The following is a 23,404-nucleotide window of genomic DNA, read 5'->3' on the forward strand; positions in this document are numbered from 1 at the left end:
TCCTTTGGTAATCGCGCTCTGAACGTTTATGTGAGTATTAGGCTTAATGCAGATTCACAATCCTAAATGACAGTACTCTAATATCTTTTTAAATAAATAGGTATTTTTTCTTGTCTTGGGCACGGTCACACAGTCTCCGTGTAACACGACAGAAAAAGAGGGCGATAGCTAAGTAAAATATGTATGTAAACGCGATTGAAAGAAATGATGTAAAATAGTGCACGCGACAGTTACCCATTTCGTCTGAAATTTAAATCTGTGTCCTCACGTCGAATTTATTTCGATTATTTTGTTGCCAGCAATACATCCCACACTCTCAAACAGCGCACTCACACACACTAGCGAATGTAGATAAATGTGAGAAAACACTCACACACGCACACAATAGCACAGGCTTGGTCGTGGACAAGCATTTAATTTAGTTTTTGCTCTGTAAATCAGAGATTTAAGCGAAACCGCCACAAAAACTTGCACAAATTGTAAGCGTTAAGGTTAAGTGGATACAGTGAGAGCTTCAATTAGTGCCAACACCCAAGCGCTGATCTTGCAGCGATAAACAATTACCAAGCAGTGAAACGCGTTCGCTGCAACTTGGCTTCTATTGATTGTATTTAGCTATCGGACTTCGAGCAGACTTCTACTACTTATCAAACAATGGGCAATTGCCTCACCACCCAAAAGGGCGAGCCGGATAAACCAGCCGATCGCATTAAGCTGGACGACCCACCCACCATCGGCGTGGGAGTGGGCGTACCCCAGATTCCTATGCCTTCACACGCTGGACAGCCAGCAGAGCAAATCCGTCCCGTACCCCAGATCCCCGAGAGCGACACTGCGGGCACCAATGCCAAAATATTTGTCGCCCTCTACGACTACGACGCGCGTACCGACGAGGATTTAAGCTTTCGAAAGGGGGAGCATCTGGAGATCCTGAATGACACACAGGTGAGTGTTACTACGTTCACGCTCACGCCTTAATCACAAGTGTTGCTATTTTCTTATTTGTGCTAGTTGTAGTGGTAAACCTTTCATTCGCTGCGAAAATAACAGTAAGAAAATGTCATCCTTTCTTTAAAAAAACACCTTAAATCCTAACATTTTTACACTTCTGCTTGAGAAATACACGAGGGACACACAAAGCAAAATAGGGTAAATGAATATGTAAGAATATTTTTTGGCTGTTAAAAACAGGCAGAAATTATACGTGTTTTTCCCTACTGCAATAAGGTTTTTCACTACCGTTTAATAGCAATAAAAGGATAGCTATACTCGTAGAGAAAAAGAGTATACTAGATTCGTCAGAAAGTATGTAATTGGTACACAGAAAAAAAAATTGTTATGATATGATGATTAATTTGATGAAATCATCAATTTGGCCCTAATATGTGAGAAACGATATTTCGGTAATATAATTTTTACATTAGCGGTATCACTTTTTTCTAGAAAAGAGCTTTGACAACGCTTTTTTGTCACAATCCAGCCTTGGCTCAGAGGGTTAGTGGTTCGAGTCCTCCCCGTGACAAATTTATTTTTATTTTTTTTATTGAAATCTGAAATTATTTAAATGCAACTTTGTTACAAAAATTATAAGAACATTTTAGATATTATTCTTAAACACTTAAAGCATACTCTGCCTTGGGGCGTATTTGAACCTGGGACCTTTAGCATCAGAGACAGACACCTTACCAGCTGGTCTATCGCACATCGTTTTCCGCAGGCGTAAAGTTCAAAAGCCATGAAAACCATGTTAGTGCAAGCGAGAAAACATGTTTGAAGTAAACCAAGTCGAATTTCGAATAGGTCTATTTCGCTTTCACTCACGTAATAAACGCCTCCATATTGCTCTATCCTCCCTTTTTCGATGTCAAGAAATATTCGAAAAGAGAGAATTCGACAAAATTACATATTTTGACACTATTTCATGGTAAAATTGATATTTGTCAAACTTACCATGCGCATATCAAATTGATCTTGACGCATTTTTTTTCAGCTTTCTAAATTTCCCAGGCCCCAGCCTTGCAGGTCCTGTGTTTTTGGAACACATGGAACACCGGTAGTTACGCCACTGAGTCGAGTCCATGTCCGTCTATCCGTCTGTTTGTCTTTCCATAAGAATTCTGAATGATATCGGAGACTATCAAACATACTTACATACAAACAGACTTTTCACGCTTACTCAAAAGCCCACAATACGAAAATCGCCTTTTTATTATAGAAAAAAAATTGTAACTAAATGTATTTGTCTCATCAATACTTATCGACTGCCCAAACCAAACCATCCGCCCAAAACTGTAGGTGCTAATTTTTCATATTTTCATTTTTTCTGAAATGTGTTTGTCGCATCAATGCGCCTTAAAATATTTTTCCCCCTTTAGCTGAGTAACGGGTATCTGATAGTCGAGGCATTCGAATAAAGCGTTCTTCCTTGTTTCATATTATTTTCTTACCAAATTAATAAAAATAAATTCGAACTTGTTAAAAATGTTATTTCCATAAAAAACACCAAAGATTTGAAATTTTTTTTCTGAATATTCTTATGGGAGCTTTAAGATATAGTTGTCCGATCCGGCTGGTTCCGGAACTTTTAAAGTGCGAATCTGTGCATTTTTTATATTTTCCAGCTCAATACAAAAAATATGAATGTCAAGATCACAGTCAAACATACCTAATTCCATAAAAAATTTCAAAAATATTAATCATTACATATCGTAAAATATATAAAAAAGAAACGAACCGAATTCGGAAAAAATAATATATATATACCCGTTACTCGTAGAGTAAAAGGGTATACTAAACACGTCGGAAAATATGTAACAAGTAGAAGGAATCGTTTCCGACCGCATAAAGTATATATATAGACGCAAGTCTGTCCGTCCGTCCGTATGAACGCTGAGATCTCGGAAACTGTAAGAGGTAGAATATTCATAGTTAACATGCAGATTCCTGGGCTTCATACGCAGCGCCAGTTTGTTTCAGCGGGTTTCCACGCCCACTCTAACGCCCACAAACTGGAATGTATTTGTCTCATCAATACCCATCAACACACCAAAAAAAAGGTGCCACGCCTTCTTTAACGCCCACAAATCTACTGATAAAGCCATTAGATGGCGCCCTAAAATATCGCTTTGCTGCTATATATTCTCATTATCCTTTTGCTCCCCTAAAGTGAGTAACGGGTATCTTATAGTCGAGGCACTCGACTATAGCGTTATTCCTTGTTTTGTTTTCGTTTATATCATTAAGCAATCATCAGGCGTAGCAATTGAAATGCAAAGCTAATCCACTTGCAGGTTTTAAATGTTTCATTGATTTTGGTGATAGTTACTCAATTATTTTAAAGCTGCCTGTACTATAGGTCGACGGTCTTTATACACTTGCTACATTAAAGTCAGAAGATTGCATTAAAGTCAGAAGATTGCATTAAAGTCAGAAGAAACCAAGAAATCTAGTTTCGGCAAACCGAAGTTTCTATAGCCTTGCAGATCGTTTAGTTTAAGCATTGTGCGTACAGAGCATTAGGATTAAGATAACGTGCCATTTCAATTATAAACGTATACTATAATATAAACGAGTATATCAAAAACGAAATAAAACGGTATTGTATTATTACATTAATTATCCGAGGGTATGATGATTTCGGGTAGGTAGTATATAAGTCGGAACCAGCCGGATCGGACAACTATATCTTATAGCTCCCATAGGCACTATCTGGGAAAAAATTTAAAAAAACTATATCTGTGGTGTTTTTTAACATATACCTTTCTTAGCTTTGATTTAACATTTTTAAATTAGTACTGAATTTCGAATTAAATTTTACCAAAATCGGACGACTATATCATATAGCCCCCATAGGAACAATCGGAAAACTAGTGGTAAATTAATATTGAAAATTTATATGTTCGGTGTTTTTAACTTATAACCTCCTACGCTTGGAAATAACATTTTTTATTTGGTGTTGAATTTCGAATTAAATTTTATTAAAATCGGAAGACTATATCATATAGCTGTCATAGGAACGATCGGATAATTGGTGGGAAATAATATGAAACAAATTATAGCTTTGGGGCTTTTTGACATATTATCTTATAATATTGGGATTATAAATTTTTATATTTTTAAAAGTTTCGAATTCAATTTAATAAAATTATTGATAATTTTTTATAACTGCAAGGGTATAAAAACTTCGTCTTGCCGAAGTTAACTTCCTTTCTTTTTTTAATATGTTTTCATTCGACACTTGTAATAAAATATACCTTTGATGCGAGAAACTTAAATATTTTGGGGGGCAGATAAAAACATTTTAAGTGTGTATATTTAGTCGAATTTACAAGCATTATTTGTCTCCAAAGTCGATATCAAAACTATCGTAAACAAAACTTATATGTTGATGATGCAAGATCGCCACGATATCAGAAGTTATTGTTGTAATACTCTAATAGTCATTCACAAGGCATTGTGGACGTTTGAAAATTGTTTATTACAAGACGTTTTAGTTAATGACAAACTTTTAATAGCTTATTATACCCATTACTCGTAGAGTAAAATGGTATATTAGATCAGTCGGAACGTATGTAATATGTAGAAGGAAGCGTTTCCAACCCCATAAAGTATACTCGTATATATTCTTGATCAGGATGACTTGCCGAGTCGATCTAGCCATGTTTGTCTGTCCGTCTGACCATCTGTCCGTATAAGCGCTGAGGTCTCGGAAACTATAAAAGCATTGTGTGTCTGCCGTCCACATAACATCTACTGAAATATCCGTTAGGTGGCGCCTTAAAATATAGCTTTGTTGCTTATGTATCCCCATTTACCTTTTGCTCCCTTACGCTGAGTAAAGGGTATCTGATAGTCGTGGCACTCGGCCGTAGCGTTCTTTCTTGTTTTCGTTTTGTTTTATAAGTTTCGATATAGTTTTTTAATAATTTAAACACAAAAAACTTTTACATTCTGTTTATTGCAATTCGATTCCAAAATTGTATTGCATTTATTGATATGGCTAAAAATATAGATACGGTGACTATTCAAACACTGCTGGAGTAGGTGGTGCTTTTTTTTTGGAGCTGTACAATGTCCGTCCTTAATAGAAAATTCAAGGCGCGAACTTGTGTTCTCATTTAGTTAAGTCGATGCAGCGAATAGAAAAATAACCAATTTTAATTTAACAAACGCCTCACAAAGTGAACTTAGATTTGAAAATAAAAGATATATTTTATCCTGAAAAGATGGAACGTTTCCGACTCCATAAAGTGTATATATATTCTTGATCAGGATCACCAGCCGAGTCGCTCTAGCCATTTCCGTCTGTCCGTCAGTCTGTCCGTTCGTATGAATGCTAAGATCTCGGAATCTATAAAAGCTAGAAGATTCGGACGTGGTATGCAGATTCTTGAGCTCCCTGTGCAGCGCAAGTTTATTTCAGCGGGGTGTTACGTCCCTTTTATTGACTAAAGGATTCGGAAAATTAATCTTATGTTATTAAGAAATAGAATAATCATTTTCACTAGTTTAAGGATTCGGTAAGTTTATCTTACAAATCAATAGCTTTTTTTAGCTGCCCAAATCTTTTACTTTGCCCTTTGCAGGACTTTTCTGAAAGCTATTGGGTTAATATCCTTGTAAAAATTCTTCCTATCCAAACTTGAAGTTCAAGGTGCTATGTTTGCCAACAGTCAAGACCGGCATTGTACATACAAAATCCTTCGCTTCTATTCCGTCCATTCACTTCTAACAAGAAAACAACAAAAAGAAAAAAGGAATGTTAAAATTCAGATTACTAGGATAACGAATTTTTTCAGTTGTGCCAACGTTTTCATTCCGTCACTCATTCAATGTCAATCCAATGTCTTATTCTGGGAGTCTTAAAAATATACATGTAGTCACGAACCGTACAAAGTGGGTATGCGAAGGCATCTATTATGTAATCGGCCGATTGTTAGTATCAGTATTAAATCTATTTTATTTTATTTTAATACACTAACCATTTGGGTTTTGAATAGCATTGGGTTTTAACAAAAATAAAAAGAAACTATTAGAGGCATTTATTTTCACCAAAAAAATATTTTTCTTAAAAAAAAAGATAAAGGATTTTGATGAAACGTTTCGAATGACAAAAATGTAAACCGGTTAAATTATTATAAAAAAACATTCATATTTACGTCACCCTCATCGCATTAATTTTTAACTATACCAACAGGGCGACTGGTGGCTAGCACGCAGCAAGAAGACGCGTTCGGAGGGCTATATTCCTTCTAATTATGTGGCTAAATTGAAATCAATCGAAGCAGAACCGTAAGTACGATAATTGTATAATTGCATTAATGAAGTGGAAATTCGATTGCGGAAAGCAATAGAACTAAAACACTGGTTTGTTTCGGACAACTTTAAAGGTTCAGCATCGCACGTAAATAATTTGATGTAAAACATCAAAAAGTGTTAAAAACGTATGCATTATAAAATCCTAGATAGGCCAAATCTTCTAACGACTAGTGTTGTTAAACACTGTTTAAGTTATGAACAAGATACGTTTTTCACTCTTAAGAAATCGAATGAACTCACTCACTTGTTAAATCGTTCGGTTGTTAAATGCTGCACACTTTTTTTTCTCTTCGTAAGTCAAGTAAGTATCTTAGTTGTTTAATCAGGGTCTATCATAAAATAATTTTCACATGACTAGTGGGCAATAAGTAGAAGGAACGAGTAAGCGAACTAAGAAGCCAGTGGATAACTGAGCAAGCTGATTTAGTAAACAGCATGTGATATTTTTAAGGATTGTTGCTGGCTTCAGTGATATTAAAAAAAAAATTATTTCATGCTTTTTTTAATATCATTTTTTTTACATCTTTATGTTAGAGTAGTCCCATTTTTATTAAATTGAATTCGAAATTCTTAAAAAAATAAAAATATATTCCCAATATGGTAAGATATTATGTCAAAAAGACCCAAAGCTATAATTTGTTTCATATTATTTTCCCACCAACTTTCCGATCGTTCCTATTATATTATATGTGATTATATAGCTGCCACAGAAACGATTGGAAAATTCTTGTTCGGTGTTTTTTAACATAAAAACTCATACACTGGGAAATAGCTTTTTTTAATTGGTTTTGAATTTCAAATTAAATTTGATCAAAATCGGACTACTATATCATATAGCTCAGAAAGTATGCAACCGGTTAAAGAAAGCGTTTCCGACCCCAAAACGTATATATATTCTTGATAAGGATCACAGCCGCGGCATTCTAGCCCGTCTGTCCGTCCGTCCGTTTAAACGCTGAGATCTCGGAAACTATAAGAGCTAGTATATTCATACTTGGCATGCAGATTCCTGGGCTTCCTATGCAGCGCAAGTTCGTTTCAGCGGGTGCCACTCCCACTCTAACGTCCACAATCCAAACAAAATGTTAACTGAAATGTAATTGTCTCATCAATACCTATCGACTCCCCAAAAAAAAAGCAGCCACGTCCACAAATCGCCAAAACGCTTATATCCACTAGACAAATCGATCTAGTCATGTCCGTCTGTCAGTCAGTTTCTAAGCAAACTAGTCTCTCAGTTTTAAAGACATCATGCTGAAACTTTCCCAAAAGTCTCTTTCTTTTAGAGGTAGTATATACGAAAAAGTGGAAATACGGAAAAAAATGTTTTTAAATTATATCTTTGGTTTGTTTAAACATATACCATCAACCGCTTGCAAATAACATTTTTTAATTAACTCTGAATTTCGAATTTCATTTTATCAGAATCAGACAGCTGAATCATATGCACATTACTGTTGTCAGTGTAATTAAATGATTTACCTAGTAATATGTCGAACTTTAAAATACACATGTATGCTAATGATGTTCAAATGTATGTAAGTCGTCCTATTCGTCTATTGTTTGTCAAACTGAACTGCAAATTGTTAGCCACTGGACGAAAGTCAATGGGCTTGGCTTAAACCCAAAAAAGTGTAAATGTCTTGTTGTAGTAAAAAAGGGACAGCTACCGATGTATTTCAAAAATTAACCATAAAAAAAGGCTCCTATTGAGTATGTAAAAACCGCAAATAATCTATGTTTTACGTTTAATCAAACATTGCAAGGCAATCAGTAACGAAACTCAATTTAAAAACGCACTGGAAGACTATTTAAGGGCACTAACTGACTATAAACTACACAATTTAGAGTATTGGAATTTAAATTTAGAGAGAAAGTAAGAACTACAATTAAAATAAAAATATGAATAAATAAAATAAAATTAAGTAAAAACTAAAATTTTTTTAAAGTAATAATATTTAAATTTAAATTTAAATTTAATTCGAAATTCAGTACTAATTTAAAAATGTTAAATCCAAGCTCTGAAAGCTATGTGTTAAAAAACACCAAAGATATAGTTTTTTCGTATTATTTTACCACTACTTTTCCGATTGTTCATATGGCATCTATATGATATAGTCGTCCGATTTTGATAAAATTTAATTCAAAATTCTAAACTAATTAAAAAATGTTATTTCCAAGCTTAGAAGGTTATATTTAAAAAAAACACCGAAAATATAATTTTTTTAAATTTTTTCCCCGATAGTTCCTATGGGAGCTATAAGATATAGTTCTCCGATTCGGCTGGTTCCGACTTATGTACTACCTGCAATAGAAAGAAGAATAGCTTTAAAACTGAGAGACTAGTTTGCGTCGAAACGGACAGACAGACGGACGGACAGACGGACATGGCTAGATCGACTCTTCTTGTGACGCTGATCAAGAATATACATATATACTTTATGTGTGACTGAAATCAGTATACTCTCTGCAAGGTTAGATTAATAATAATAAAAATAATAATAAAAATAATAATAAAAATAATAATAAAAATAATAATAATAATAAAAATAATTATAATTATAATAATAATAAAAAAATTATAATAATAATAAAAATAATTATAATAATAATAAAAATAATAATAATAATAATAAAAATAATAATAATAATAAAAATAATAATAGTAAAAATAATAGAAATAATAATAATAATAAAAAAAATAATAATAAAAATAATAATAAAAATAATAATAAAAAAATAATAAAAATAATAATAATAATAATAACAATAAAAATAATAAAAAAAAAATTAAAAATAATAATAATTATAAAAATAATAAATTAATAATAGAAAACGACTCTGCTAGTGATCCTGTGCAGGAATATATATACTTTATGTGGTCGGAAACGCCTCCTTCTACCTGTTACATACTTTCCGACGAATCTAGTATACCCTTTTACTCTAGAGTAACTGGTATAAAATTGGTCTAAAAAAAAATAAAATAATTTTTTTTTATATCTCTCAAGTCAGCAACAATCCTTGAAAATTTGGCATTATGTTACTAAAGTTGATTATTTCTTTAACTGCAAGGGTATACAAAATTTTGGCTTGCCAAAGTTAACTTCCTTTCTTGTTTGGTACCAATTTGACATGTAAAAAAGATGTGTCGCAAAAACACAAATTTACCATGCGAATTATTTTTTGTTTCAGGATGTATTTTTAAATAAAGCGATTTGTTTTTAATATATAGCGGAGTTTTTATTGGTTAAGTTCTTTCCAGTTAGATTTCCAATGTTTAAGTGACTTTACAAAATGAATTATTCTTATAACTATGGCTCTTAACGGTGACAGCGACGCTAGCATCGAAAATGGACTTTGATTAAGAATTCTTTATTGGTAAATCTGTGGCCCGATGAAACGGTTTCTAAGCTGCATCTTTTATCTAATTAATTCGGATTGGCCAAAGCTGGGTTCTCAGGCTGGACCCTTTGCTTAAATGTTCAAATATTGATTATGTCTGCCGTCGTCTGGTGCAGTCGATCGAAGGCTTGGGAAAGATTTGTGTCTGAGGGATTAAATGTTTATGTCGGATTATTTCGAATAACTACAATGGTAGGTTCTGGACTTATGTTATTGACAATTGGAATAATGGGTAAGTTCAGGACACGTTACTTAATAAATTGTAAAAGCCACGACGTTTTTTTATACACAAATAAATAGACCAAAAAACTATTTTTTTTTAATTTTAAATTTAAAGTCGTGTTTAAAATTTTTTTTTAATTTTTTTTAAACTTTTTAATACTGGTCATAGCCACGGACGCACAGATTAAAATCCTTTTTAATTTTTTAATACAGATTACACGTTCAGCCGGAACCCTTATAGACCGCGAATAATTTTTTTTTATTAAAAAAAGAATTTATGAATTTACATAACCGAAATAAACGGTAAAAATGTTAAGTTGTATCTTTAAAAAAATCCCCCAAAAAAACACTTAGAAAAACGGCTTCAACACGGGACGACACCCTGAAAACAAAAAAAAAAGAAGTGCACTTCGGCAAACCGAAGTTCTATAACCTTTCAGTTTTGAGAAATAGCTGCTTTTCGGATTGGAGGACTTACGCTTCATGCTTTTTCCTCCCTTTCCGTAAATTAAACATTTTGACCTTAAACGCCTTTTATTAATTTCACTTTAAATACTATGTGTTGGAAGTTAAAAGGTCTCCAATTATTTATAGATGAGAATATTCTTGAATATTTTATCAAATACTAAGTAAAATTTTCAGAACTCAGAATGACTTTTGGTTTTGTAAAAATCAATAATAGTTTTTGGAGATGGGTAAGTATTCTTTGAAAATGCGACCAATACCTATAATATACTTGCCGCAGGAAACCTTTGGAATCATTTTAAGTTTTTTTAGCTTTCTGGTGTAAAGCGGGAATGGGACTACCAGCTCTTTTACTTAACCGATGTTCCTGACGATGAAACTTATTCTGTTCTACTACTGTGATAAATTATTACAACTTACTAAGGTTCAAATTGTGAGGAAAGAATTTGTGTCAACTGAAGTATATTAAATTAAATTAGCCAATATGGCGTTGCTTTAATAAAACCGAGAAGCTGCTCTTGGGCATTCGGAAAACATTATTTTCTCTGAAACTACCATATAACGGGTTTTTTTTTTTTAGAGGTATAGAACTTGAAGTTGCAATAAAACAACGATGGATTATTCGATTGATATGAATTTTTTTTTATTCGAAAGATAATCTTGTGGCATTACATTTTATATATGATTTCTGGCATATGATCGCCACGGCTGGCTCGGTGTAGTCCAATCTGGACGTCCAATTTTCGATGACTTTCCCCAACATTTGCGGTCGTATATCGGCAATAACACGGCGAATGTTGTCTTCCAAATGGTCAAGCGTTTGTGGCTTATCCGCATAGACCAATGACTTTACATAACCCCACAGAAAGTAGTTTAGCGGTGTTAAATCACAAGATCTTGGAGGCCAATTTACAGGTCCAAAACGTGAAATTAGGCGGTCAGCAAACGTGTCTTTCAATAAATCGATTGTGGCACGAGCTGTGTGACATGTTGCGCCGTCTTGTTGGAACCAGAGCTCCTGGACATCATGGCTGTTCAATTCAGGAATGAAAAAGTTAGTAATCATGGCTCTATACCGATCACCATTGGCTGTAACGTTCTGGCCATCATCGTTTTTGAAGAAGTACGGATGATGTAACGGTGTTTCGACATACACTTCAGGATAAGCTTCACTCCAAATGCGGCATTTTTGTTTGTTGACGTAGCCATTCAACCAGAAGTGCGCTTAATCGCTAAACAACGACAATCTCGTTTTGGGCCCATTTTTGGATTTTGGAAGCACGCAAGCCAAGATCCTTTCACAAAATCTTCCATATGGTGGATGGACACAGATCCTCGATGGCGGATGGACTCATTCGGGTCTTTCTCAATGCTACGCTCTACAATAGCAATAGCTTCTTCTGTACGCACCGTACGGCGTCTCTGGGGATGCGAGTTATCAATAAGAGTAAACGTGGTGCGAAAACGTTCTATGGTTAATCGAATTAACTGCTCTGATGGACGATTTTGTCGACGATAAAATGGACGTAGTGCGCGATACGTATTCCGCACTGAACCATTACTTTCGAAATAAAATTGCACTATTTGCAAGCGTTGTTCAGGCGTGAGTCTATTCATGATGAACTGCCAAACCAAACTGAGAATAAATCACTTGACAGCCGTTAAATCGGTCGCCATCTTGAACAGTGATGCCAACTTAAAGTTCTATACCTCTAAAAAAAAAAACCCGATACCTATTAACTACCACAATACAACTGCAAAGTCACCAAAAATGATTTTTTTTTAACATAAAAAATACTATGAAAATGATTTTAAAAAATTTTTGTTTTCAGTTACTACTTTTTTTTTGTTTGGAAAAACTTTTTGAAACAAAAAATTGTTTTTTAAAAATTTGTTTTTGCAGCCACCATTTTCTTTTGTTTGGACAAACTTTTTGAATTAAAAAAGGAAATAAGTTTAAAAAGTAAATTTTCACACAAATTCGGAATTTTCAATAAGTACTGAATGGGTTAAGAAAAGTCCATTGATGCTAAGGGCTGGATCGACTCGCCTTGTGATGCTGATCAAGAATATATAAGTTTTATGGAGACGGAAACGTCTCCTTGAGACGTTGCAAACTTCTGACTGACTATACCCTCCGCAAGGTAAAAAAAATGCGAACTCAGACCCCACACCATGACAAGATCACTGTAAACGAGGAAAAAATTCTTATAATCTCGATCACTAGCCAGTCGATCTAGCCATGACCGTCTTTATAATCGTTAACATCTCGGAAACTACAAAAGCTAGACATTTGGGACTTGGCATGAAGATTCCTTCATACTTCATGCGCAGGGCGAGTTTTGTTCAGCAGGGTCCCAATACCACAAACAGCCTAAAGTTTTTATGCCAGAAAAAATTGTTAACTGAAATGTAAAAGTGTTGTTAAAACCTATCATTTGACCGAAAAATAGTTTTGCCCCGCCCACTTAACGCCCACAAACGGTTAAATGCTTAAATCTGCCGCCCAGATTACCATATTTTGAAATAGCTGGTAGGTGGCGTTTTAGAATCTCGCTTTGCTGCTTTTATATCTCCAGCTCCCTTTTGTTCCCTTAAGCTGAGTAACGGGTATCTGGTAGTCGAGGCACTGACAATATTGTTTTCATCTCCTTCACAAAAAAAAACTTTCTTAAGCATAATTAATATTTATATGTTTTTGTTTTAATGAAATCTCACCTATTGCATCACGTTCTTAGTGCCTCACAGATTTTCAGTCGGGTAGCACTAAGCAACCTGCTCCAGTCAATTTCTCTGAAACTCGGAATCTAGGTCAAAGAGAGATAAGATGTTTAAAATTGTGATATTAATGTGGTAGAAGTTCAGTGACGCCAACGAACATTGATGATTGCTAAGCGGATTCGCACAATAGCTAAAGACGAGACGGCGTCTTGACTTAATTTTTATACCCTTGAAGTTTGCAACGCAGTGAAGGAGACTCCTCCGACCCCATAAAGTATATATATTCTTGATCAGCGTCACTAGACGAGTCGATGTAGCCATGTCCGTTTGTCCGTCTCTCAGTTTTAAAGCTATCGGGCTGAAACTTTTCTAAAAGTCGTCTTTCTATTGCAGGTAGTATAAAAGTCGGAACCCGCCGGATCTTCCAGCTTCCATAGGAACTATGGGAAGAAAAATTAAAAAAAAATTATATCGTCGGTGTTTTTTGACATATAACCTTCTAGGCTTGGAAGTAACATTTAATTATTGGTTTTGAATTTCGAATTAAATTTTATCAAAATCGAACGACTATATCATATAGCTGTCACATGAAAGTTCGGAAAATTAGTGGTAAAATAATATGAAAAAATTATATCTTCGGTGTTTTTTAACATATACCCTCCTACAATTTTTAATGGTTTTTGAATTGACTTATCATATAGTTGCCATTGGAATAATCGGAAAATTAGTAGAAAAACCAAAATAAAAATTATATCTTTTGTGTTTTTTAACATTTAACTTTATAAGCTTGGAAATAACATTTTTTAATTAGTTCTGAATTTCGAATTAAATTTTATTAAAATCGGACGACTTTATTATATAGCAGTCAAAGGAACGGTCGGATAATTGGTGGAAAATAATATGAAACAAATTATAGCTTTGGGGCTTTTTGACATATTATCTTATAATATTGGGAATATTCATTTTTATATTTTTAAGAATTTCGAATTCAATTTAATAAAATTATTGATTATTTTTTATAACTACAAGGGTATACAAACTTCAACTTCCTTTCTTGTTTTTATTAAATTTCTTGGAAAAATTCCTGCACTGCGACAGATGTTCTAGTATTTATGCTCGTCTTTCTTGACTTTACTTCCGTTAATGGCAAAAACACGAATGAAACAAATTATTTGTCAAAGTGCTAAAAGTTTAAGCTGCAAATTCCCTATTGGTCATTGCCAAGCGATATAAATTGACTGCCAATGAGCCAATAGACTCAAAATATATAACTTGTTTATACCAGGAGCAATTAAGTCCAGTTGGAAGCTTCTTCTAGCTCGTTGACCCGGAACGTGGAATTTTTACAGTGCGAATCTGTGCACATTTTATATTTTCCAGCTCAATACAAAAAATTTGAATGTCTAGATCACAGTCAAACATACCTAAATCAATAAAAAAGTTCAAAAATATTTATCGTTACATATCGTAAATTACACAAAAAAAAACGAACCGAATCCGGAAATAATAATATATTTATACCCGGTACTCGTAGAGTAAAAGGATATACTAAACACGTCGGAAAGTATGTAACAAGTAGAAGGAATCGTTTCCGACCGCATAAAGTATATATATATAGACGGAAGTCTGTCCGTTCGTCCGTATGAACGCTGAGATCTCGGAAACTGTAAGAGGTAGAATATTCATAGTTGGCATGCAGATTTCTGGACTTCCTACGCAGTGCAAGTTTGTTTCAGCGGGGTGCCACGCCCACAAACCGCGCCTACAGTTTTTATGATAGAAACAAAATTTTAACGGGAATGTATTTGTCGTATCAATACCTATCAACTCACCAAAAAAAGGTGCCACGACTACTCTAACGCCCACAAAACGCTTAAATCTGTCTGCGCCATAAATCTTTAGATGGCGCCATAAAATATCACTTTGCTGCTATGTATCCCCATTATCCTTGTGCTTCCCTAAACTAAGTAACGGGTATTTTATAGTCGAGGCACTCGACTATAGCGTTCTTCCTTGTTTTGTTTTTGTTTGTAGCATTAAGCAATCATCAGGCGTAGCAATTAAAATGCAAAGCTAAGCCACTTGCAGGTTTTAAATGTTTCATTGATTTTGGTGATAGTTACTCAATTATTTTAAAGCTGCCTGTACTATAGTTCGACGGTCTTTATACACTAAGACGGTCTTTATACGCTACATTAAAGTCAGAAGATGTCAACTCAATTGAATTTTTGGTATACCCTATAACTCACATATGAATGATCAAAAAAATAATAGAAAACAAGAAATCTAGTGTCGGCGAACCGAAGTTTCTATAGCTTGCAGATCCTTTTTTTTAAGGTAACGTGCCATTTCAATTTACTACCGTTTTTCAAAATCGTAATTATCCGATCGTTCGTGTGGCAATTATAAAATAAATGAATACACTTCTTAATTTGTTTTCATTTGACACTGCATTAAAATATACCTTTGATGCGAGAAACTTAAATATTTTGCTAATTGAGGCAGATGAAAACATTTTTATTGTATATATTTAGTGGAATTTACAAGCATTATTTGTCACCAAAGTCGATATCAAAACTGTTGTAAACAAAACATATGTGTTGACGGTGCAAGATCGCTACGATATCAGAATTTATTGTTGTAATACTCTAAAAGTCATTCAGGAGGCATTGTGGACGTTTGAAAATTGTTTATTACAAGACGTTTTAGTTGATGACAAACTTCTAATAGCTTATTATACCCATTACTCGTAGGGTAAAAGGGTATATTAGGTTCGTCGAAAAGTATGTAACAGCTAGATCAGGTCTTGATCAGGATCACTAGCCGAGTCGATCTAGCCATGTTTTTGACAAAGCTTTTTTGTCAGAATCAAGCTCAGAGGGCTCAGAGGGCTAGCGCTTCGTTTTTGATATACAGGCCTGAGGGTTAGTGGTTCGAGACCTTCGGTAACAAATTTTTTTTATTTAAATCTGAATTCATTTAAATTCATCTTTGTTATAACAATTATAAGGACATTTTAGATATTATTCTTAAATACTTAAAGCATACTCTGCCTTTGGGGCGTACTTGAACTTGGGACCTTCAGCGTCAGAGACAGACACCTTACCAGCTGGTCTATCGCACATCGTTTTCCGCAGGCGTAAAGTTCAAAAGCCATGAAAACCATGTTAGTGCAAGCGAGAAAACATGTTTGAAGTAAACCAAGTCGAATTTCGAATAGGTCTATTTCGCTTTCACTCTCGTTATTAACGAAATTATTTCATAGTAAAAATGATATTTTTCGAAAAAACACTAACTTACCTTGCGCATATCAAATTTATCTAGACGCATTTTTTTCTGTGTGTTTGTGTCTTAGAGATGGAAAATCATAGTTGTTGCGCCGGTAATGTCAACGATGTTGGCATCAATGTTTCTACACCTTTTCCACTAAACTAAAAAAGATTTTAGGTAGCAAAAGCCTTTTACTTTTACAGGCGAAACCAATTATAAAGGAAAAGTAGAAATGATTTGTGCAATGTTTAACTGTCACATGCGATGAAAACTTTGCAATTAACAGTGAGTTTCTTCATTTAAAATAATTTTTGGTGTGCCAAGAATGGCACAGGAATTTAACAGTTAATTTATTAGACGTGCATTAATTGACAATTAATTAGTTAAAATATTTACAGGTAATGCGCAATTTCAGTCAGGTTAGGGAAATGAAAGGATCTTTCGGATTGGTAGTTAGACGATCTTGTCTGTTTGATACGATATGATATGTTTCAAAAACATTTATTTTAATAACTTTACAGCATGGTCCTCGATAAAATAACGTTTTCCTGCATTAACTCTTTCTATGTTTGTTTTCTTTTTCTTATTTTTAGGTAAGTCCCGATATCTTATTGTACAGACAATTTTGGACAGTGAAAAATTGTTTAAATGCTCACCTTGGAACAGGTAATTTGAGCTATCAAGGCAAACACCTGTGTTTATGTGTGAATACTGATTCCTATTTACACAAGTCGTCTCAAGAAGTACATTTTGTCAAGTGCTGGAGCTAATCAACTATAAACAGTATGTTTGTAGAAACGGGCTCTTGAGAATTTTCCCAAAATGCCCCAGGCATTCGTAAGTGAATATTAATTTTTGACAAGAGGCCAGTACTAGTTGAGTTCCTTCTTAATCGGGTTCATCAATTTAGTGTTTCTACTCACATTTCAGCGGTGTTAACTATCATTCTTTGTTAAAAGCGAGTTCAATGGCGTTCAGAAGAACTTAAGCGGAGACATTTAGAAACGCATAATTTGATTTCCAGTGACGCACCGCAATGTTATTTTGATTACGTGAACAAATTAATTTAGCATCACATTTGTTAGTAACAATGAGGAGAAAATTGCTTTTAACTCGAATTAATCATTGCAATCAACGCACTTTGTTTTCTCAATTGCTAAACTTTGCATTCAATCTAAGAGCGTTAAATGTAAGAGTAAAATACTTGAGGCCAAAGTGAGAGAAAGAGGCTTCTCTTTAATCAGCTGTTGGAGATCTCTGTCAAGTTAAAAGAGACTAAACACAAAAAGGCGGGTCAGAGAGCCAAAGAGCGGAAGCAAAAGCGTCTCACCTGGACAGTGAGCTGGGCTCAAATGCCATACACATAAAGCGAAGACCCCGAACGCGAGTGCGTTGGCAAGCGGTTAAAACCTTTCTATAAAAATTTCATAAACGTATCAGTTGTTTGCGAAGCGATGTGCAAAACAGACGTGTAAACGGAAGACGTCCCACGGTTCGGATTTTATAGTATCGCCTGTACACGCAGGTAATGGGAAATCGAATTCAAATCTAAAGCCTAAATCAAACTCTACCAAAGCTCGCTGACCGCGCTTACAAGTTTTTTGGTTCACGCGTCGACTGAATATCCTTTAACCCGCTGAACTTTGCGTCGCTTCCGAGACGTGTTTGTGCTGGTGGCATTTTTGTAACACCCAGTTTTTCCTTTGTTGAAAAGTGCCTCAAGAAAGGCTCTACTTTGATGTGGAAAAGTGTTAACGACAACAACAGTGGCAGCAAAACGGAAAAGGTAAAAACCCAGAGCGAGCTGCAATGTGGGGAACATCCCAAATGTGGATGCTGAAACCGAAAAAGACGGGAGCAGAACTTTCTTTTTTCTTTACTGTTTCAAGTGTGCTTTGCTGGTCGCCCTGGAATTAGTGTAGCGCCTTCCGTGCGAAATAAAAAGTCGATCGCAATTAGTAAGTGGATTCCTGGGAGTCGGAACACTATTGTTGGATCGGTGGGGTTATGCAATGCCTACCTGCCAACAAAGTTGTCCCCAACTTTTTGCAAACTTTATCGTTCGCTATGTGCTGAAATGCACAACTGACTTACCAAACAGGTGATACATTTGTGTGAATACGGGTGCACAGAGTTCCGTGCACATGCACATGCACATGCACCGACTGCGGTTCACTACGTCGGCGATTTTTCCAGCTACCATGCCAGGCCGCAGCAACCATATCAATTTGGACTTACGTGACTTGGACAAACTGAACAATTTCGAACTTATTTTCTGCCTTCGAGCTAAGCCTTAAATGTGGGTTCAAGCTTTTTCGCTTCCGTTTTTTCCTTCTCTTCTGGGGTAGAATATCGTGGTCGTAAATTTCCTGAGCCATGACTCATGCCAGCCAGTCGGAGTCGGTTAACAACAGCATTGGCAAAAGAAAAAACGAAAAAATACAGATAAAAATTATTCAGATGAAAGCACCTGAAAATGGCTTGTGACGGTATTGAGTGTATGGCGCCAGAAGAATAAATGAGAGGCGAAAAAGCTCATTGTTTATAATGGCTGGCTTATGCTCCGCTCATTTTTGTTTGCAATGCGAGCAGGAGCCTTTGCTGACGTTCCATATTGTCGTCGCTGACATTCTACCATAAGTGCTGAAGCATTTACAGTCACATTGTTTCTCTACCAGTGCCATATATATGTATATATATATATATTATCTATTACATAGTGGGAAAGTCAGAAGGACAAAGACTTTTGGGGTCAAATGATTTTACAGAGTGTCCTATACAATTTTTAACAGACTAAATTCATTTATCTATGACATTTTAGATCCACTTTAGACAGACATGGATATTGTGGAAGTGGATTTAGATTTCAGTAAAATGGAAGGTCAGATACTTAATTTATTGAATGGTAGTGGTTGAATTGCGTAATGACCAAATGGTCTTGTAATTTTTATACCCTTGCAGAGGGTATAATGATTTCAGTCAGAATTTTGCAACGCAGTGAAGGAAACGTTTCCGACCCCATAAAGTATATATATCAGCGTCACAAGACGAGTCGATCTAGCCATGTCCGTCTGTCCGTCCGTTTCTACGCCAACTAGTCTCTCAGTTTAAAAGCTATCGGGCTGAAACTTTCCCAAAAGTCGTCTTTCTTTTCCAGGTAGTATATAAGTCGGAACCAGCCGGATCGGACAACTGTATCTTAAAGCTCCCACCGGAATTAACGGGGAAAAAATTAAAACAATATTATATAATCGGTGTTTTTTAACATATCACCTTCTAAGCTAGGAAATAACATTTTTTAATTAGTTCTGAATTTCGAATTAAATTTTGTCAAAATCGAACGACTATATCATATAGCTGTCATAGGAACGATCGGATAATTGGTGGGAACTAATAGGATAAACAAATTATAGTTTTGTGGCTTTTTGACATATTATCCTATAATATTGGGAATATAAATTTTTATATTTTTAAGAATTTCGAATTCAATTTAATAAAATTATTGATTATTTTTTATAACTGCAAGGGTATACAAACTTCGGCTTGCCGAAGTTAACTACCTTTCTTAGACATCAGTTTCTTTTTCACTTTAACGGACAGCATTAGGCTGGCTTTGGGATTCACTTTTTGCATTCTCAGGAAATGTACAGTCTAAACCTATAAATTTGTGGACATCAATAACCTCCTCTCTTCAACTCTACAAATTAAGTACATATTTTTGTGAGCGCTCCAATAGGTGGTCGGTAAACGACATCTTTATCTGCCTAAGTTTATAACTTTCAGAGCAGCCGTATTAGACGTAACTCAGAGGTATTAGCAACATTTGATTCAGCGAAAAAAAAATACACCATTTTCAGCTATATTTTTTTTACTTTTAAATTTGTTTGATTGTTAGACTACAAGTAAGAACTACAAGTAAAACAAGAATGGAAGTAAACTTCAGCAAGCTGATGTTTGTATACCCTTGCAGTTATAAGAAGTAATTAATGTTAGTAGCACCGCGTTAAATTATTAAGGATTGTTGAAGCTATAAGATATAGTTGTCGAATCCGACTAGTTCCGATTTTTTGGAAAGTTTTAGCAAAGAAGGTTTGAGGAGAAACGGACGGACATGATTACACCGACTCGTATAGTGATTCTGATCAAGAATACATATACTTTATGGGGTCGAAAACGACTCCTTCACTGCTTTGCAAACTCTTGAACGAAATCATAATACCCTCTTCAAGGGTATAAAAATAATGTAAGAAAAACCGGTTAAAATTGGGTCGTAGTACTACTGAGTGCTTTTGTTACCTTTGTAGTAACAACAAAAGTACCAGTATAGGCAATCGCACTCGATTCCACTCGCTCTGCTGCTCATTTTTCCGTTGCTATGTTGATTCAGTTTTCTTGGCACGCGCTGCCATCGAAAAAACCAACTCCTTCACCTATAAAAGAAAACAATCCGAGCGCTATTTTGTAATGACTATGTTTTGAATCGTATAACATAAGTCAGTCAGGTCGGGTCTAAAATAACTATTTTCTATTTGCAAAATAAAAGGTTGTTTTTTGGTTGGTTTTTTGTTCCTGATCGTATTTATTTCACTTAAGCGATCTCTACTTCTGCGGATATGAAGCGTATGTTTATCGGCTTAGATCTGGAACACTTTGTTTAGCAACATAACAGTGTGTCAAAAGGGTTATTTGAACATGAGAGCGCTAGTAATTGGCATTCGGAGGATGAAAAAACAGCTTATTACAATATCACCCTTATAATATCTTTACAAAAATTCTAGAAGCATCATTACATGGTCAACGGGTTTCGTCCGAAGTTGTTCTTATTATGGTTGGTGTTAATAATTAAAGCACATGTTTTATTGAACTCTTAGTAATTAAAAACAATCTATATCTTAAAAAAATATATTTTTGGTTCTGTAGTAGTTTTAGATTCAAAAACATCTTTTGCAAGCAAAGTAAAGAAGTTCGGGGTGATTATGGCAAAAATATGAAATGAATTATGGTTTACGAAAATTCTAATGACATTAAAAACAAATTATCTGGATTGCACAGGAATGATTTAACATTTTAGAACAAGGAAGAACGCTGGAATCGAGTGCCTCGACAAAGGGAAATGGAAATCAGCAATGCCATTTTGCAAAGCTCCACCTAACCGCTCTTTCAATATTTGCAGACAGATTTAAGCGTTTTTTCAGTTTAGGTCTTCTATAGGGGTTAAAATTGAAATTTTCTATCATAAAAAATAAAGGCGCTGTAGATTTTTGCGGATTGGAGGCGTTAGAGTAGGCGTGGCACCCCGCTGAAACAGGAAGCCCAGGAATCTGAATGCCAAGTCCAAATCTTCTAGCTTTTATCGATTTCGAGATCTCAGCGTTCATACACGACGGACAAACGGACATGGCTAGAGCGACTCGGCTAGTGATTTTGATCAAGAATATATTTACTTAATGGGGTCGGAAACGCTTTTCAAAGAATCTAGTATACCCATTTACTATACGGGTAACGGGTATAACTAAAGTACATAGTGTTGACCCCTAATCTTAGCTGAATCCTGCTTGATATATTGCAAGAACTGTAGAGTCATTTCGGGTCGGCAACCTCGAGATTTGATTTTTGCAAATCAAAAAATACTTGTTTTTACTGCTTAATTAATTTTATTGAATTCGAAATTCTTATATATAAATGTATATTCCCAATATTATAAGATAATATGTCAAAAAGCCTCAAAACTATAATTTGTTTCACATTATTTTCCACCAATTATCCGATCGTTCCTATGACAGCTATATGATAAAGTCGTCCGATTTGAATAAAATTTAATTCGAAATTAAAAAACCAATAAAAAAATGTTATTTTTAAGCTTATAAGGTTATATGTTAAAAAACACCAAAGATATAATTTTTATAGCCTGTTTTCCGACTAATTTTCCGATCGTTCCTATGGCAGTTATATGATGTAGTCGTCCGATTTTGATAAAATTTAATTCGAAATTCAAAAGCAAATAGAAAATGTTATTTCCAAGCGTAGGAGGTTGTAAGTTCAAAAACACCGAAGATATAATTTTTAAATATTATTTTACCACTAATTTTTCTATCGTTCATATGGCAGCTATATTGTATAGTCGTCCGATTTTGACAAAGTTTAATTCGAAATTCAGAACTATATAAAAATTTTTATTTCCAAGCTTAGAAGGTTATATGTTAAAAAACACCGAAGATGTTATTTTTTTTTTTTAAATTTTTTCCGATAGTTCCTATGGGAGCTATAAGATATAGTTGTCCGATTCGGCTGGTTCCGACTTATATACTTTTGCAATAGAAAGAAGAATAAAATTGAGAGACTAGTTTGCGTAGAAACGGACGGACAGACGGACATGCCTAGATCGACTCGTCTTGTGACGCTGATCAAGAATATATATACTTTATGGAGTCGGAAACGTCTCCTTCACTGCGTTGCAAACTTCTGACTGAAATCATTATACCCTCTGCAAGGGTATAATAATTTGTTTTAGTTTTTATATACAAAAAGAAATAAGAACATTATAGTCGAGTGCCTCGACTATCAGATATCCGTTACTTGGCATAAGAGAGCAAAAGGAAAATGGAGAAATTCAAGCAGCAAATCGATATTCTAAAACGCCACCCACCAGCTATTTCAATATATGGTAAGTCAATCGATAGGTATTGATATTAATCCATTTCAAGTTTCGCAGTTTTAGGCGGCTTGTGGGAGTAAAAGTGGGCGTGGCAAGATGTTTTTGGGCTCAAACGATTGGTATCGAGAGGTTTCAGTTAAAATTTTTGTTTCTAGCATAAAAGCTCTAGGTGATACTGTCTTTCGCAAATTGTGTGCGTTAAAGTGGGCATGGCACCCTGCTAAAACAAACTTGAACTGCGCAGGAAGCCCAGAAATCTGCACGCCAGGGGTGACTCTTCAAGCTTTTTTAGTTTCCGAGATCTCAGCGTTCGTAATGACGGACAAACAGTCATAAAATATGTATATTTTA

General features: G+C 34.8%; 2 protein-coding genes across 5 annotated transcripts in view; one reads left to right on the top strand and one right to left on the bottom strand.

Annotated features, from left to right (window-relative positions):
* Positions 1-129: 129 nt before the first annotated feature.
* The window catches only part of LOC108024268 (tyrosine-protein kinase Src42A), a 44,706-nt gene continuing 21,431 nt past the window's right edge, over positions 130-23,404 (top strand). Inside the window, exons 1-2 of one of the 4 annotated variants that reach the window (XM_017094158.3) lie at positions 130-945; positions 6,197-6,291. In XM_017094158.3, the coding sequence (XP_016949647.1) occupies positions 655-945; positions 6,197-6,291 (386 nt within the window). In that variant the 5' untranslated portion in view covers positions 130-654. Of the gene's footprint in view, positions 946-6,196; positions 6,292-17,104; positions 18,185-23,404 lie in introns of those variants that run through there. The other 3 variants (XM_017094156.3, XM_050887909.1, XM_017094154.3) reach the window with 3 other exon arrangements.
* On the bottom strand, positions 12,340-18,705 carry LOC127011036 (uncharacterized). Its single transcript, XM_050887944.1, has 3 exons — positions 18,493-18,705; positions 13,356-13,568; positions 12,340-13,214 (listed from the first exon to the last, which is right to left on the bottom strand). The coding sequence occupies exons 1-3, from the start codon at positions 18,618-18,620 to the stop codon at positions 13,160-13,162; spliced, it is 396 nt and encodes a 131-aa protein (XP_050743901.1). The 5' UTR covers positions 18,621-18,705; the 3' UTR covers positions 12,340-13,159.

The sequence above is a fragment of the Drosophila biarmipes genome, chromosome 2R (genome assembly GCF_025231255.1).
Source record: "Drosophila biarmipes strain raj3 chromosome 2R, RU_DBia_V1.1, whole genome shotgun sequence".
Lineage (NCBI taxonomy): Eukaryota > Metazoa > Arthropoda > Insecta > Diptera > Drosophilidae > Drosophila > Drosophila biarmipes.